The sequence below is a fragment of the Sinohyriopsis cumingii genome, chromosome 16 (genome assembly GCF_028554795.1).
Source record: "Sinohyriopsis cumingii isolate HCF-2022 chromosome 16, ASM2855479v2, whole genome shotgun sequence".
Classification (NCBI taxonomy): Eukaryota; Metazoa; Mollusca; class Bivalvia; order Unionida; family Unionidae; genus Sinohyriopsis; species Sinohyriopsis cumingii.
The window spans coordinates 41,883,047-41,899,223 of record NC_142976.1 but is presented as its reverse complement, the minus strand read 5'-3'; the positions used below and the strand labels follow the sequence as shown (position 1 = coordinate 41,899,223).

The window sequence follows — 16,177 nt, the reverse complement described above, 5'->3', positions numbered from 1 at the left end:
TCTAACAATCAATCTGCTTGAAAGCGAATGCTGTAGTTTAAAGAATTTGTGTCAGCATTATCAAGTAACCAACCCAACATGCAATGTTGCTGAATGTGCGCTATAACCAATTATCATTAAACACAAATCAAAAGAACATACTTTAAGAAGATGCATACTTTACTAACAGAAATATCCCACCTAACAATACTTCTAAGGAGAGATGTTGAAATGTATAATTTAACTATAACTGGGAGTTATACGTCAACGACAGCTACACATAAATGTTCGTTTACAGGTCTACGGATTTTGAAAATCTTTACAGGCAGTAAATTAACCAAGTCGTATACACGTTTAAATGTTGCAGTCTTATACACGGAATATATATTTTAATAAAATGAAATATACTTTCTCGATGTGTTAGATTTATGAATGGGAGGAAGTTCATAAGAGATGGAAGTATGAGAGAAATGGATAAGGAAGGGAGGATTATAAATACAGACAAAGACAGTTTCATTTTATAACATACCTAGACAGTCATACTGCTTATAAGAAGGGTCAGACGAGGACGTTGATCGAGTGCAATCTCATACCTCTAACTGCCCTCGTTTTAGAGTTCAATATTTCATACGCATATTCTCTTGTTACACATGTACATATAATCCCTTCAGTCACTTCACGGAATATATATGAATGTAATTAAACTTGCTTTCTCGAAATGGTATGATTTGTGCTTACCAACCTATGAAAATAAATTCGTAAGAGAGGGAAGTATGAGAGAAATAAACAAGTAAAGCGAGGAATTACAATCACAGAGAAAGGCATTTCAAATTTATAAACATAATCGAGATAATCGAGAATCACACAGGAAAATGAAAACTGACACAAAGATGGGAGATGAAGGCGAAATTTAATCATACTTTAATGTCGCCTTTTTCTTACAAATAAAATATTTTTATAAATAAATTTCCATGGTTCAATTTAAACTGTCATAATACTATTTAACTTATTTTTCAATAGATGGACACCTGGTTTAGACGAACGGAACCAATTAGTTGTTGAGTGTCCATTAAAAGCAAGATTTATTGTAATCGGTTGGCTTACAATACAACGTGATTTTTTTCTCTTTCAGTCGAAAACGACCAGTTACACGAAGACTCTTTAAGACAAGGGCTATCGACCCTAACTCAACTCAAACATGTATTCGTTTTTTTTTTTTATTATTTGTTTACATTTGTGAGTACAAGTTTCAAGTATTATAGTGACGGTGTCTTTGTCAAACAACAAAATTTTCATAAAATTCTACCCTTATTTTGTTCAAAGTTTTATATATGTTCAAAGTCACTATGTAATTCAACTGAAACACGGTCTGTGTCTACGTTGTCTGTGTTTATACTGTTTGTCAGGCATGCCTGGTTAATTAGTACTCATTAGTAATCAAACCTGATTTTTTTAATGGTCAGTTCTTAGCTGTGGTGGACAGAAGAGTGGAGTAGCGATAAGATGATCAATTCCATTATATTCTTCTTGTGAACTACATGATGAAACAAGGTTGGACCTCGGGCTGACGAGTGGCACTCGCCAGTACATATCTCTCACCTCTCACCTCTATACGCATGGATACGAGCCTTGGTTCTGCTAGTATGATTAATTGAGAAAGCTTGACAGTAGCTCGGATGGCTTAATACTGGCTTTAAACGTCACCAATCATAATCACTACGCTATGTAACGGGAGAATTCACATGATCAAACCCTTGATACCTGACTACCCTATGTTGGGGCTGCCATTTTCAATTCGTGAAAGAAAAAAGTCTTTTTCAGGATATTTGAGCAGTTAAACGTATAAGCTTCATGCTAAGAGAAAGACACTATCACTTCGACAATTCAAACATCGATTACTCGAATATTAGACATCACTTGAGTCGCCAAGTTTCGTAGTAGAATATTATTATATTATTTAGCCTACGATCATGAAAACTCGAACAGCATAAAACTCGAACAGCATAAAAGTCCAACCAGGTTTTGATGTTCTAACGTAAATTAAATTTTGATTATGAGAGAGATTAAAGTGAACCTTACCCAAGACATAACTATACACGAGATAGGGTGATTAAAGAATAAATTCAAATATTCTTCGAGGGACTTTGCTATTAAGCAATTACTGATCAAGTTAAATAACATACCAAACGACCCCTACAAATAAAAAATGCTTCCCCTTGTTAAAAAAATGGATTCGTGACATGAATTTTTTCGCTTCATTTTTTACATTTATTGCGAAGGGTTTTAAACTTATTGGGTTTTCTCCAGCCTTGTATTTTTATTTTTTTTTCAGTATTGCCTTATATGTAAATATAATTGCAGTTTCAAATCTCAAATTTCAATTTAATATTCAGCCCCCAAAACATTCCCCATGCTCACTTCATAAACTCAGAAGTGTTGGTAATTTCCAATTGAAAAGAAAAAGCAGTCTCCAACGATTTGTTTCTAATTAAAAATGCAAATTAAGATGAATGCTATAAACAATGTTTTTATGCAAAGACTACAGACAGATATCAAATGATCTGCAACATCTGCGGTAATCGTTCAACAACCATTCACACCTAATTAGATATATGACTATTTCGAAATCGAATTACTGTAGCAAATCCCCTTACTTCTAAGCGAACGGTTTGAAAATTCAAACGACATGGAATAAAAGATTTTAAAACGTCATAGGATTTTGCAAATTTAAGAACACACTACTTACATTTTTGGTGGGCCTAAATAATTGCTCTCCTTATCTGCTGGAAATAAAATCTTGTGTTTTTTTTAACTGTACCTTTAATAACAATAGTTGTCAATATGTATTTTTATTAGATATAATTTCAAATTGACTAGTGGTGAACTCATTGCTAACATCTGTGTCTGACAAACTCCAGGGAATCCACCATTTTCTTTCAAAGTCAATCAAATTGAAAATGCCAGGTGTTGCCGGTATATTTTATATTACGTTAAAAATCCAAATCACACACACACACACACACACACACACACACACGATCATATTAATGCCTAACATTGCATAAATATTGAGTATCCTTAACATAAGAAGTATTGATCTATATGGTAGTTTTAGTTCAAAGGACTTTAAGCGGTCACAAATGGTAATGTTAGAAAGAAATTGTACATAGTTCACACATCTGATCCTGATAATCAGGCTGACCCAAACGACTTGGGTCTGTGTTCGTCATCACTGTAAAGACAAGAATTTATACTGTGAATGAAAACTGACTATAGCTTTACTATGTTGTTTTGATAAATTGTCGCCCTGGTTTAAATACACAAATCTGTTCAGTTTACGGACAGCCATCTTAAGCCCTATCTTGGGTGAACATTAAATAATTTGAATGCTATACTGTTACTGCACTGGAGGTTAAAAAGAACCCATACTATCTTTGGTGGCAGCTGTGGTGGGATCCCTAAAATGAAGAAGTAGTAAAAAGGGAACTTGGATAAGTTTCTAAGGGATAGGACTATAAGGACAATATAGCGAGCCGTGGATTTGGTGTAAGTATCTAAAGCATATTTAAACTGTGGATCCTGTTATTAAAGCGAGCCGTAGATTCGGTGTAAGTACCTAAAGCATATTTAAACTGTGGATCTTGTTATTAAAGCGAGCCGTAGATTCGGTGTAAGTACCTAAAGCATATTTAAACTGTGGATCCTGTTATTAAAGCGAGCCGTGGATTCGGCGTAAGTACCTAAAGCATATTTAAACTGTGGATCCTGTTATTAAAGCGAGCCGTAGATTCGGTGTAAGTACCTAAAGCATATTTAAACTGTGGATCCTGTTATTAAAGCGAGCCGTAGATTCGGTGTAAGTACCTAAAGCATATTTAAACTGTGGATCCTGTTATTAAAGCGAGCCGTAGATTCGGTGTAAGTACCTAAAGCATATTTAAAGTGTGGATCCTGTTATTAAAGCGAGCCGTAGATTCGGTGTAAGTACCTAAAGCATATTTAAAGTGTGGATCCTGTTATTAAAGCGAGCCGTGGATTCGGCGTAAGTACCTAAATCATATTTAAACTGTGGATCTTGTTATTAAAGCGAGCCGTAGATTCGGTGTAAGTAGCTAAAGCATATTTAAACTGTGGATCCTGTTATTAAAGCTAGCCTTGGATTCGGTGTAAGTACCTAAAGCATATTTAAACTGTGGGTCCTGTTATTAACGGGGGCCTTGGATTCGGTGTAAGTACCTAAAGCATATTTAAACTGTGAATCCTATTATTAAAGCGAGCCGTGGATTCGGTGTAAGTACCTGAATCATATTTAAACTGTGGATCCTGTTATTAATGGGAGCCTTCGATTCGATGCAAGTACGTAGAGGCACAAGTCTTCATCAACCCTGTTTCTGAACGCTCATTTGTACCACAAACTAACGCAATGGAGCTGTTTTGAGTCAGTACAATAACAAGAAGGAAGGACATTCTATGGCGTACATTAGCCGCAAGCTATTGCCCAAAGAGCAGAATGTATTCTACAACATTGAGAAAGATTGCCTTGCGATAGCATGGGCGATACAACCACTTCGCTACTGCTTGTGCTGTAATCCATTTCGCGTCGAAACTGACCAAAACCCGCTAACATAGCTAAGCCAAAACAAAAGAAAAACCCAGCTGCTTCTGAGATGGTCCCTGTGCATCGGGGAGCAGAAAATGCAAATGCTGATGGGTTGTCACGTGCCAGAATCTAAGATTTTGTGTTTTAGTTTTCATTATCACTTTACTCATGCAATTTACGACCCATGTGATGATGTGGATTCTATATTGTGTACTAATTCAATAATTTCCCAATACGGATCAATTTGATTGTAAGTGGATCCAAAGTGTTTGTGCTGGATGTTGTGCAAAATATTGTATTTGGAATATGGATATATTTAGCGAGTCACTGAATGCTTTCACATTATACTATATGATCAACTCTAATTGCCACTGTGATGGAAGAACTTTTAAATTCCACGAAATAAGGTCATTCACATAGAACTGTGCACAATACATAAAAATAGTGGCTTCAATCTTACTTATCCATTCTTTGTAATTTTGTTCGAAAACTAAAGTTTTCCCTTAAGGGGGAAGGTGTTGCCGTCATATTAATGCCTTACATTTACTGCATAAATATTAATTTATGTATATGATAGTTTTAGTTTAAAGGACTTTAAGCGGTCATATATGGTAATGTTAGAAAGAAATTCTTACAGAGTTCACACATCTGATCTTGACAGGTTGGCCCAAAGGACTTGTGTCTGTGTTTGTCATCACTGTAAAGGCAAGAAATCATGCTGTTAATGAACCCTGACTTTGGTTCTATTCTGTACTTTTGACAAACTGGTGCAAATATACCAGTCTGTTCTGTGTACGGGCAGTCGTCTTAAGCCCTATCTTGGGTGAACATTAAAGAATATTAATGCTATACTGGTTATTGAACTGTGTGTTTAAAAGAACCCCGTATCAATAGGCCATGCCAAAGGTTCTTTTAAGTCACCTCAGCTAAAAAATAACCCATCTCTAAGACAGACACAAACACGTTGCCGAAAAAAGTATAATGAACTAAGATTTGATACTTTTAACACCTTTACGGTAATTAAACATATATAAACAAGATATATATATAAGGTCAAAATAAATTGCTCACGTACGTATACAGCTTTGCATGTAGCCTTATTCATTGGTTGAGTACGGTTGAGATACATTCTGACATGGTTGTCATAATTAATGTTGCATATGAAAATCAGTTGGACGGTGCTCTCGCCCTTGATCTGACATTTATAAGACAGCGCGGGGCTCACAGTGAGTCTTATTCATTCGTTACAACTAAAATATTTTTTCTCTAAATCAATAGATCGGTAGTAAGAACTATAACAATAAAATAGAAGACAATAAAATATTGTTTGATAATAACCACTATCCTACTTGCATTGCTTATCCGGCCAAATCTGACAGGCTGCGTTCTCTTCTAGTTTTGAAATATATTTTGGCACTGACGTAACTAAGCGTAACTATGATACTTCACAGTGTTCATCACGTGTGAAAAAAACAAAAGGGGATGACTTTTTAATAATTATAGAATATATAAAAATGGAATGTTTTCTGCATAATTTGAGTGTGCAGATTTAAAAAATGAACCCATCTTTATGATATCTTTTCAAATAAATTCACAAGAAGCATTCAAACACATGTACCGTCCACCATTTGTAATACTGGTCTTTGGCAATTTTTGAAAGTTCTTGACCTCATGTTATTTCAAGCTGAAATTTGCATATTTCTTACATATATTTTATTTAGAAACGTTTTGTGAACATTCAGCTTTAAGAATAAATTGACTTTTTATATGTTCCAGGTAATTTAGAAGCCCCCTCCCCCGTGCCTTTTTATCACCCTCCCCCCGACTTTTTTGCATGAAATACTATATTTTTGAGTCATACACAAGTTGAAATTATTTGTTGCTTTTAAAATGTAATATTTTCTGCTTAATTTGAGTGTGCAGATTTCAAAAATGAACCATCTTTATGATATCTTTTCAGATAAATTCACAGGAAGCATTGAAACACATGTACTTTAAACCATTTTTAATATTGGTCTTTGGTCACTTTTTGAAAATTCTTGACCTCATGTTACTTCATGCTGAAAGTTGCATATTTTTTACATATGGTTATATATAAATGTGTTGTGAACATTCGGCTTCAAGAATAAACTTACTTTTTCTATGTTCCATGTACTTCTGGAGACTTTCTGTGCCTTTCATCACACGAACCCTAACATTTTTGCATGAAATAGCATACTCATGAGTCATACCAAGTTGAAATTGTATGTTGCTCCTAAAACCAATAGTGCATATTCATTACAGTGTTCTTGTACATATATACATTCACCTGAAATCACAATTTAGTAAATAACATTTGTTTCTTTCGAGGTCGCCATTTCGCAGAGTAAATGAACGATTTAAAAAAAAAAAACGGGAGGTGAATGAATCACAAAACATTGTGCGCCAAGGCTGTCTTCATTTAAGGACAAGCGTAGCAGATGACAATCTTTTTCCCTCCGGATTACTGGTGAATGTTTTGTGAGCGCCTGATTTTCTCATAACGTTATAGCTAGGCTAGGCCAGAAACTATCCAGGAAACCTCTCTTTCATCTTTCCCAAATATTATACTACATAAATCTGATTAAATTACTGGGACCAGAAGCCGCATGGTATTGTTTATATTAAAAGCTACAGTTCACGCTCCTGATACATTACTGTGCTAAGCGCATTATTGTGTCTCGTGTGTGTGTGTGTGTGTGTGTGTGTGTGTTTATATAGCAAGTATGCAGTACATATACCAAAAAGCCATTGCAAGAAGTACGTGGTGTTTATTTATTTCTCAGACAATGTTGCCTATGTACTGGAGAAGGGAAGGAAAAGAGGATAAAATTAATTTTTGCTAAACAGTGTGAAGGTTATTTGTGATGAACGTTTTACCATTTATGATTCCACAAGACTACAAGGGGACTGGACTCTGTATGTACATCTTTGCGAAGAAGCAAACATTCATCAGTCATTATTTGGTGAGAAAAATATAGACTTGCAAGGAATAATACTTCTTGAAGTATATTTTCATGTAAATTATGTTAAGAGTTATTTTTCTTCTTTCGACTTTTAGTGGTTGTTAATGACTTCCAAAGTTTTACTAGTTGTGGATATTTAAGAGAATTCATTATCATTAGCAAACTAATAAAGAAATTTATAAACGGCTGATGAACTATCGAAACTAAGTGCTAATTAATAGATGCATGTCACATTTGTGATGGACTGAGCTGAGTACGTATTGACGTATGCATGTCAGGCTTGAGATTGATTGAACTAAGTACTAATTGAAAGATGCATGTCAGGTTGGGATGGATTGAACTAAGTACTAATTGAAAGATGCATGTCAGGTTGGGATGGATTGAATTAAGTGCTAATTGAAAGATGCATGTTAGGTTTGGGATGGATTGAACTAAGTGCTATTTGAAAGATGCATGTTAGGTTTGGGATGGTTTGAACTAAGTACTAATTAACAGATACATGTTAGGTTTGGGATGGATTGAACTAAGTACTAATTAACAGATACATGTTAGGTTTGGGATGGTTTGAACTAAGTACTAATTAACAGATACATGTTAGGTTTGGGATGGATTGAACTAAGTACTAATTAATAGATACATGTTAGGTTTGGGATGGATTGAACTAAGTACTAATTAACAGATACATGTTAGGTTTGGGATGGATTGAACTAAGTGCTAATTGTAAAATGCATGTTAGGTTGGCATGGATTGAACTAAGCGCTAATTGAAAGATGCATGACAGATTGGCATGGATTGAACTAAGTGCTAATTGAAAGATGCATGTTAGGTTCGGAATGAATTGAACTGAGTGCTAACTAGCAGATGCGAGTTTGGTTTAGAATCGATTGAACTAAGTGCCAATTGACCAATGCATGTTATGTTTGAGATTGACTGAACTGAATGCTAACTGAAAGATGCATGTTAGGTTTGGGATGGATTGAACTAAGTGCTAACTGACCAATGCATGTTATGTTTGAGATTGACTGAACTGAATGCTAATTAAAGGATGCAAGTTAGGTTTGGGAGATAATGAACTAATAGCTAATTGATAGATGCTTGTCAGTTTTGGGATGGATTGAACCGAGTGCTAACTAGCAGATCATGACGGATTGGGAGGGATTGAACTAAGTGCTAATTAAAAGATGCATCTCAAATTTGGGATGGACTGAAGTAAGTGATAATTGACAGATACATGTCAGGTTTGAGATTGATTGAACTGAGTGCTCACTGACGGATGCATATCACATTTTAGATGGATTGAACTAAGTGCTAATTGACAGAGCTCTCAGTTCAATCCATCCCAAACCTGAATTGCAAGTGCTAATTGACAGATGCAATTCAGGTTTGGGATGGATTGAACTGAGTGCTCACTGACGGATGCATATCACATTTTAGATGGATTGAACTAAGTACTAATTGACAGATGCAAGTCAAGTTTGGAATGGATTGAACTAAGTGCTAATTGACAGATGCAAGTCAGGTTTGGGATGGATTGAACTGAGTGCTCTTCGACAGATACATATGAAGTTTCACATGGACTGGAGCTAGTGGAGGTTTTATTTTCTTTTTTACTGAATACACAATTTTGTACATGGCTTGGTTTCGTGTCTTTGACGACATTTATCTGCAATTATAGGCCATACATGGCGGCCAATATATTTGGTGAAGGATTGTTATTGTTGTGGGCTAAGCATCATTTTTGCTTTTCAAATGTTTATCAGACTGAACATAGTTTTTAGGACGAACTAAAAACTCCCTCTAAATACAATATAGTCAAAGTCAGAAAGATTCAACTTGGGTTAGCTAGCTTTATTGTCGATACATGTAACTATTTTATATTTACTTTTGTCATTTGCAAATAGCCTATTACCCACGAACAAATTGTCTAAACTAATTTATAATAAAAAAATTAAAATATGTTTCCTTGTATCTCTGCGCCCTTGCACGCATTCAAAATTGGTTTAACCTTTTAATAAATTTACCCATCGCCTTGCCTGCACACACAAGCCCATATTCCCTCACGACTAAGCACACATCAACACAAAAATGATGTTAATCCATCGGTGTTATATGCACTCGGTGTAGCAGACACACTCGCATGACGACCTAGTAATTAATTATCATGTACCTACACAGTCATTCCGGATTCCTATTAAAGAAATCAAGGTGTATAGAATTAATTAGAGAGAATTATAAATATACACCTGACAGGACGGAAAGTGCTATCCCTGGATTCTATAGAAGAATGTTTGATAATAGATAGAAGAATTAATATTTTAATACAAAAAATACTATAATACAGGTTAGCGAATTTTTTATTCGTACTCTACGGAGATTCGAACCCAGGTCCGCGGGTAAACGGCACCCATCGCCTTGCCTATATATATATATATATATATATATATATATATATATATATATATATATATATATATATATATATATATATACACACACACACACACACACATATATATATATATATATATATATATTAAATTGGATGCTAGAAGTGTTTTACAATTTGTTTCAATGAATTGTCAGATTCCTTACTGATGTGTAAGGTAACAAGTGTGTATTTTACTTTTTAATATTTTTCCCTTTGTTGCTAAATTATCAGTATTCGTTTTAAAGATAGCAAATATTTAACTAAAGTGAAGAACCGACAATAGGGGCACCGTGACTCTTAAAATATTGTTATCCACAAACTGGGAAACATTTGTGAGATGAATATTTTTATCGCAGCAAATGCTGACCTGGAAACCTAAACATGTCATTGATCTGCTCCTGGGCTGAATTCAGGTAAGCCGAACATTCAGACCTTCCAGTTTAAACCGGAGAGAATAGTCTCGTTTCTAAAGGTCAGGACATTTTTATCTCGATCAGTGTCGTAAGTTCAACAAACACCAGAAGCTACCAAAACTGTCCACCATTATCAGCAATAACAGCAATGCAAATAATGGATAGATCCGACCTGTAAATCAAACTGGGCCCATTGACCAATCAAATCTAGCCATCGATTTCACTGCGTAGTTACGAGTTGCTATCAGCCACATTTGCTCACAAGCATAAGACTACTCTTGATTCCTTTCTTAGGTCTCACTGGATAGTTTCGTATTTTGACACCTCCCTAATTTTTAAGGTAGAAGGCATGAACCTAATTATCATAAGTTTAGCATTTATATATTCACACAGAAGCTATATCTGTAATGTGGTTTAGATTTACTTTGAGTTAGGCTTGAAAATGGGCTGGTTTGTTTGGTGACTGCCTGTCACAGTTAAACTAGCACTGGAGATCAAATGCGTAACTTGGGCTGCAAATGAACAGACGACTTGGCTTACGTATATAGGTATGTCTGCTACAGATGTAAATGTCTAAAAATCGAGATGGTTGAGGGGTGATTAAAAGTATGATAATTTATTATAGTGCTAGTGAACTTTATTCACGCATAAGTCAGATACTGAATTTTTTAGCTGTCTTGTCACAGGAAAATATTCAAAACAGCTCCTTGCTGTAAACAATAAGTGAAAAAACGAGGGGTTGGTGGCAGTGTTGGTTCAGTATAAAAGCCACCAGTTGTATAATGAATTAGCCTGATTGCCGCAGTCAAAATCTCACATGCAGGCTTTCAACAAAATTCATTAGTTTGTTTTTATTTGTATCTTCAGTGTAAAATTATTCTCATTTTTCTACAATAGGTCATTGTAGGATGAAAATTCACCAGATAAACTATCCAGTGAGACCTTATCACACTGCTGAGGAATTAAAATGATTACGCAGAAAATCACAAAAATATATCATATCAACGGTTTACCGTTGTACTAATGGCAAATACGATGCAGATTGTTCTTATTAGGACCAAATTTTTGAAAACAATTACGAAATCAAATATTAGCTTGGAAAAATGTATGTTATGGAAGTCATACAATATTTATAATCATATTTCATACAGAAATACACAAATCTGATTTTAAACAATGATATTATTTGTTGTTCTAGTGACAATGTTGAATAGAGTTTTATGCAAATTATATACTTATGATCGAATGGTATATCATACATGAGAAATAATTTCACATGCAATAAAGAAAATGTGTGCAAACGTGTTGTTAATTGTTGTCTTTTATTGCATGGGTTTTTTTAAGTAAAAAATTAAACTGAATATTGGAATCCTGCATCATGCTTCAACAGTGCTGATTTTATTAAAGTTTTCAAAATTGCGCATTTACTTGTAACTGATGCTGACTTGACGAAACACCACTCTATACTTTAACTTCTGACTTGGCCTTAATCCTATTCGTATCTATAGTTGCAATATTGGATTTTGGCGTTAATTATTTCGAAATGTTGCATTTAATTATTTTAAATGAAATATTTTGTACAAGGTTTTAAAAAAATATTTTAACTTTATGAAGAGGTCATTCTGTAATAAAATAGTTCGTGCATCTTCATTAACCTATGACTATAAATAATAGCAAGCTATGTCCAGCCATTTATTAAAATTTGTATCGTACTGACTCGGATAAAAAAATGATCTCTTGCAAATTACTGATTTTATAACACCTGCAAAATGTTATAACATCAATGAAGTAAGATGAAACTAGTCACACTGATTAGCAAGGAAAGGTAAAAGCGGATGCAAATATATCTGTCTCTCCCTGTCAACGTCCCTGTAGTGCCTCTTTCGATGTGCCATCATTATTTCCTTCTTTTTTTAAGAGATTATGATACATGATCGGTTTACACGGATTTGATACAATTTAAATTTACTGGTTTATCAATGATCCCCTTACAAAATATTTGATTCGTCCAACTGATGATACACGTTAATGCTGCATAAAGAACGTAAAATATTCCCTTAAGTAACTCAGGCAACTTTGTATAAATTGTTTATTTATTTATTATAATTTTAATATTTGTTTTCCTAAACATAATTAAATTAAATTATTAATTCTAGATGAGAAAATATAATTGTTTAATTCTTATATGACGATTATACATGTACGATATACATTTAAAACGGGTGCAAAACATAACAAAAGCTTTATTGTAATTTTTAAAAATGAATCCATCCTAGAAATTCTGATAATTAATAAGTATGTATAAATTTGCAAGAACAAAAAAAAATTTGTTATGTTGTCGTCTTCTAGCAAAAACGTCTTCTTCAAGTTTGTAAGGATGTTCGTTCTTCATAGACCGAAAGCAGGGTACTGCAACTTGACCTGATTTTCGCCATCGAAAAATCCTAATTTAATGAACATATCCTTGTGTGTAAGTAGTTCTGACCGTTCTTTAACGCACGATAGAAATAATTTTGCAATCAAGTAGGAAAGTGTCAGAAATATTATCGAGAATAATGACAATTTGAATCAAAGATGACGCTACTGAATCAGCCATTTTGACGATAGCTTGTGAGCCACAGCAACAGTAACTAACTGGGCCAAGTTTGTTGTTCAATATTAAAGCAAGGACAAATATGTATTAAAATGAATCATGATAAAATGAAAAGCAATTGTCCTGAACAAATGAACTACATCGTTAGAAGGTCGGGGGGAAGCTGGCGTTCTGATCCTTTGCAATTAGCATCATTTCAACATTTTTTATTTCTCATCTAGGTTTTAAACAAAGGAAACAGCCCATACTATTTTGACATCTTTGGTGAAGTTCTCTCTACTAAAAATAATGATTCTTTCAGAATGCGTAGTGATATACAAAGTGATAAGTGTGAATAATACAACTTGTCTTCTAATATTTTTCTCTTTGCAGCTAAATGATTAGTACTCATATTAAAAATACAATCATATTATTGCAATTTTACTATCATTTTATATTGCTACATAGATTTAGACTCCTGACACTGTATTATTTGTTAGAATCAGAGGTGTTTGCATATTGACAAGGACGATGACGGCGATGATGATGACAACCACTATGATGATTATTATTATTTTCCAACGTACTAACTCACTGTCATTATATTTTGGTAGGTTCATGCCGATAAAGGAATAGTGTTAATTTGTACATAGTCCGCCCCACTGCTTTACCTGCGCCCCAACACACCAGCTCATCTACACAAACTGTGAAAAGAAATTCTTGCCATTTCACAGAGATCTCTGGTAGTTAGAAAGGATTATTCATAAGACGAACTTAAATGAACCATGTGATTTATTTAATGTACATGTTAATGCGTGTTTCTTTTTCGGTACTTTTCAATCTCTCACGTGTTTCCGTGTTGTATTAGAACGGATGCACAATTTTAGTGGCTCTATATGTTTGTGTGCTTATATATTTGTAACGGAAAACTACATTTCTTCGTTTCGTTCAAGTTCCATCTGTTTTTGGTAAGAAGACCGGACACGCGTCTTGTACCTTGTACTGGGCAATGTCTGCACTATTTAATTGACTAACTACCACATAACGATAGCATCTACAGCTCATGGGTCAAATGTTATCGTAAAGATGATTCGTTACGGACATTATCTGAGTTTTATCTTGCTTGTATTTTACGTAATCGTGTTTGCGTTTGAATATTTATTTTGAATTTAAAAGCATAGATGAAAAATGTCTCACAGTATCACGTTGATCATCATCCGGATAATCAAGCTCCCCAACTTGAAACCGGAGTTGAACTACTTTAATGCCTCGCACATGTACTGTACTTTTCACAGCATAACCATGTATACGAATATGTAAGGTTACTGAGATTTTATTCGATTATGCGATCATGAAAATCGTTATTTACAAGAAGAATAATGTAGCAAAAGGCAATGTTTATGATATAAATTCAAAAGACAACATTTGCAAATAGCTCCGGTGGCCTACTGATTAATGCGTCCGCCTCGGACGCGGGAGGTCGCGGTTTCAAACCCACCCAGAAAAAAAAATTGTACTAGCAGCTGCCTCGCTAGGCGTTCAGCATTAAGAGGTTAGTGTTACGACTGGTCGGCATGGTGTCAGAATAATGTGACTATGTGGGACATCATGTAACATATCTGCGGTATGATGTCCCAGTACGAGACATCACTATAAACTGTCACACTGTAGACATCCTAGCGGGGGGTGTGTGTGTGTGTGTGTGTGATTTGGATTTTTAACGTAGCTTTAACAAGTTTTCAGTCAAATCGCTACAAATCACACACACACACACACACACACACACAAGTCCTTTTGCTGGGAGACATATGGACTTTAGTATTCATTAACTAAAAGTTTTACGGTCCGTGAATCGTTCGGGAAAACAAAGTATTTGTAACGGACTGGATACGCATCAGTAGAAGAATATCTATATAATACTGAAGTGCATTCTAAGTAAGTAACTAGTACAGAGTAAAATAGATGATGATCAACGAGCCTTTTCAAGGCCAACTAAAACAATCTGTTACAGGAAAAAAAAAACAGTGAGCACACATGTATAAAGAATACAATAGCAAAATATGTATATCTCACTTGATAGTTTTATATATAAAAATAAATACTGAGAAATAGTGTTCTACTTTCCTCCTCTTCTAGTCTTTCTATCTTTTCTTAATTTGATGTACGTGATTTCCTTGCCTTGTTCCATGTTTCCTTTCATTCTTTTTCTTTATTGCAGATTGTTAGTAATATTTGTAATAACATACCTCTTTTATGCATTGCAGTAGTTATCCATCCAACCACAAACCGCAAGGTCGACCGGCACCAGAAAGAATTTCTTTCTCTGTATACAAGTTCCAAGAATACATTAACTAATTTCTTATATAAATGTCATCCTCCCAACAGTTTATCGAAGACTTCCGGTTGTCATTTTGTTTCCAAAGTACTTGTGTCACATTTCAGTCCTAATTCTCGCTGCAAATCATATCCACTCATCGGATAAACTGTAAGTCCCTAATGCTTATGAGCATATAATCTGTGTGGTAAAGTTTATCACGCCACGGGCTGTTGTCTACGTCTTAGTTACGACATGCTGGATGGGCGATACTGACAATGCGTTCTCAAGGGGCTTGACTAATGAGGACGCAAAGCCTCAGAGTTGCTCCACCCCTCTTATGAATATGCATGTTTTAGTATTTGACGGCACTTCACCATAAGAACGGCTTTACAGTGGTTGCTAAATAAAGGTAAAAGTTCAAAGAAGTTCAAAATGAATAACTGCGCAAAAGTAGATCTGCCGTTATAAACAAATGTATATATAAAGTATGATGACATATCGATTGTCACGGAAGTGTGTGTAGCAAAATGTTTATGCATTGTATGCGAACGAAAATGTACTTGGTTTTATTTGTGCAATTTACAGAGTTGCCCTAGGGTGCAATATTTTTTTGCCGTAGCTGTTTCAGACTACTGAGTTTAGTTTCCACATTGCTGCAAGTCCAGTGTTCCCCAAACGAGAAACTTGATTATCTCGAGTTCTATGGCTGTGGATTTCGCCATAACCAGGGTGCCTATGGAGTAAAATTTCGTTCTAATCACTATAAGGTTAAGACTTTGTAGAGGGGTCACAATGAGAGTACGAATACACAAGTTAGAAACTGAGACTATACAACATACTTCTTTTGAAAGGTCATATAGAATCAACGAATTTTATGGAACAGA

General features: G+C 34.8%; 1 protein-coding gene across 14 annotated transcripts in view; it reads right to left on the bottom strand.

Annotated features, from left to right (window-relative positions):
• Positions 1 to 16,177, bottom strand: part of LOC149780296 (uncharacterized) — a 138,166-nt gene that overhangs the window by 77,088 nt on the left and 44,901 nt on the right. For 5 of the 14 annotated variants that reach the window (XR_016415043.1, XM_089937127.1, XM_089937124.1 and 2 more), the window contains one exon: positions 5,215 to 5,276. The exons of 4 other annotated variants lie outside the window; for them this stretch is intronic. Coding sequence is in view for 4 of the 10 variants with exons in the window: in XM_089937127.1 (XP_089793253.1) it covers positions 5,215 to 5,227 (13 nt within the window). In the remaining 6 variants the exon portion in view is untranslated. Of the gene's footprint in view, positions 1 to 5,214; positions 5,277 to 15,222; positions 15,693 to 16,177 lie in introns of all 14 variants that reach the window. 5 more of the 14 variants (XR_016415045.1, XM_089937126.1, XM_089937120.1 and 2 more) reach the window with 2 other exon arrangements.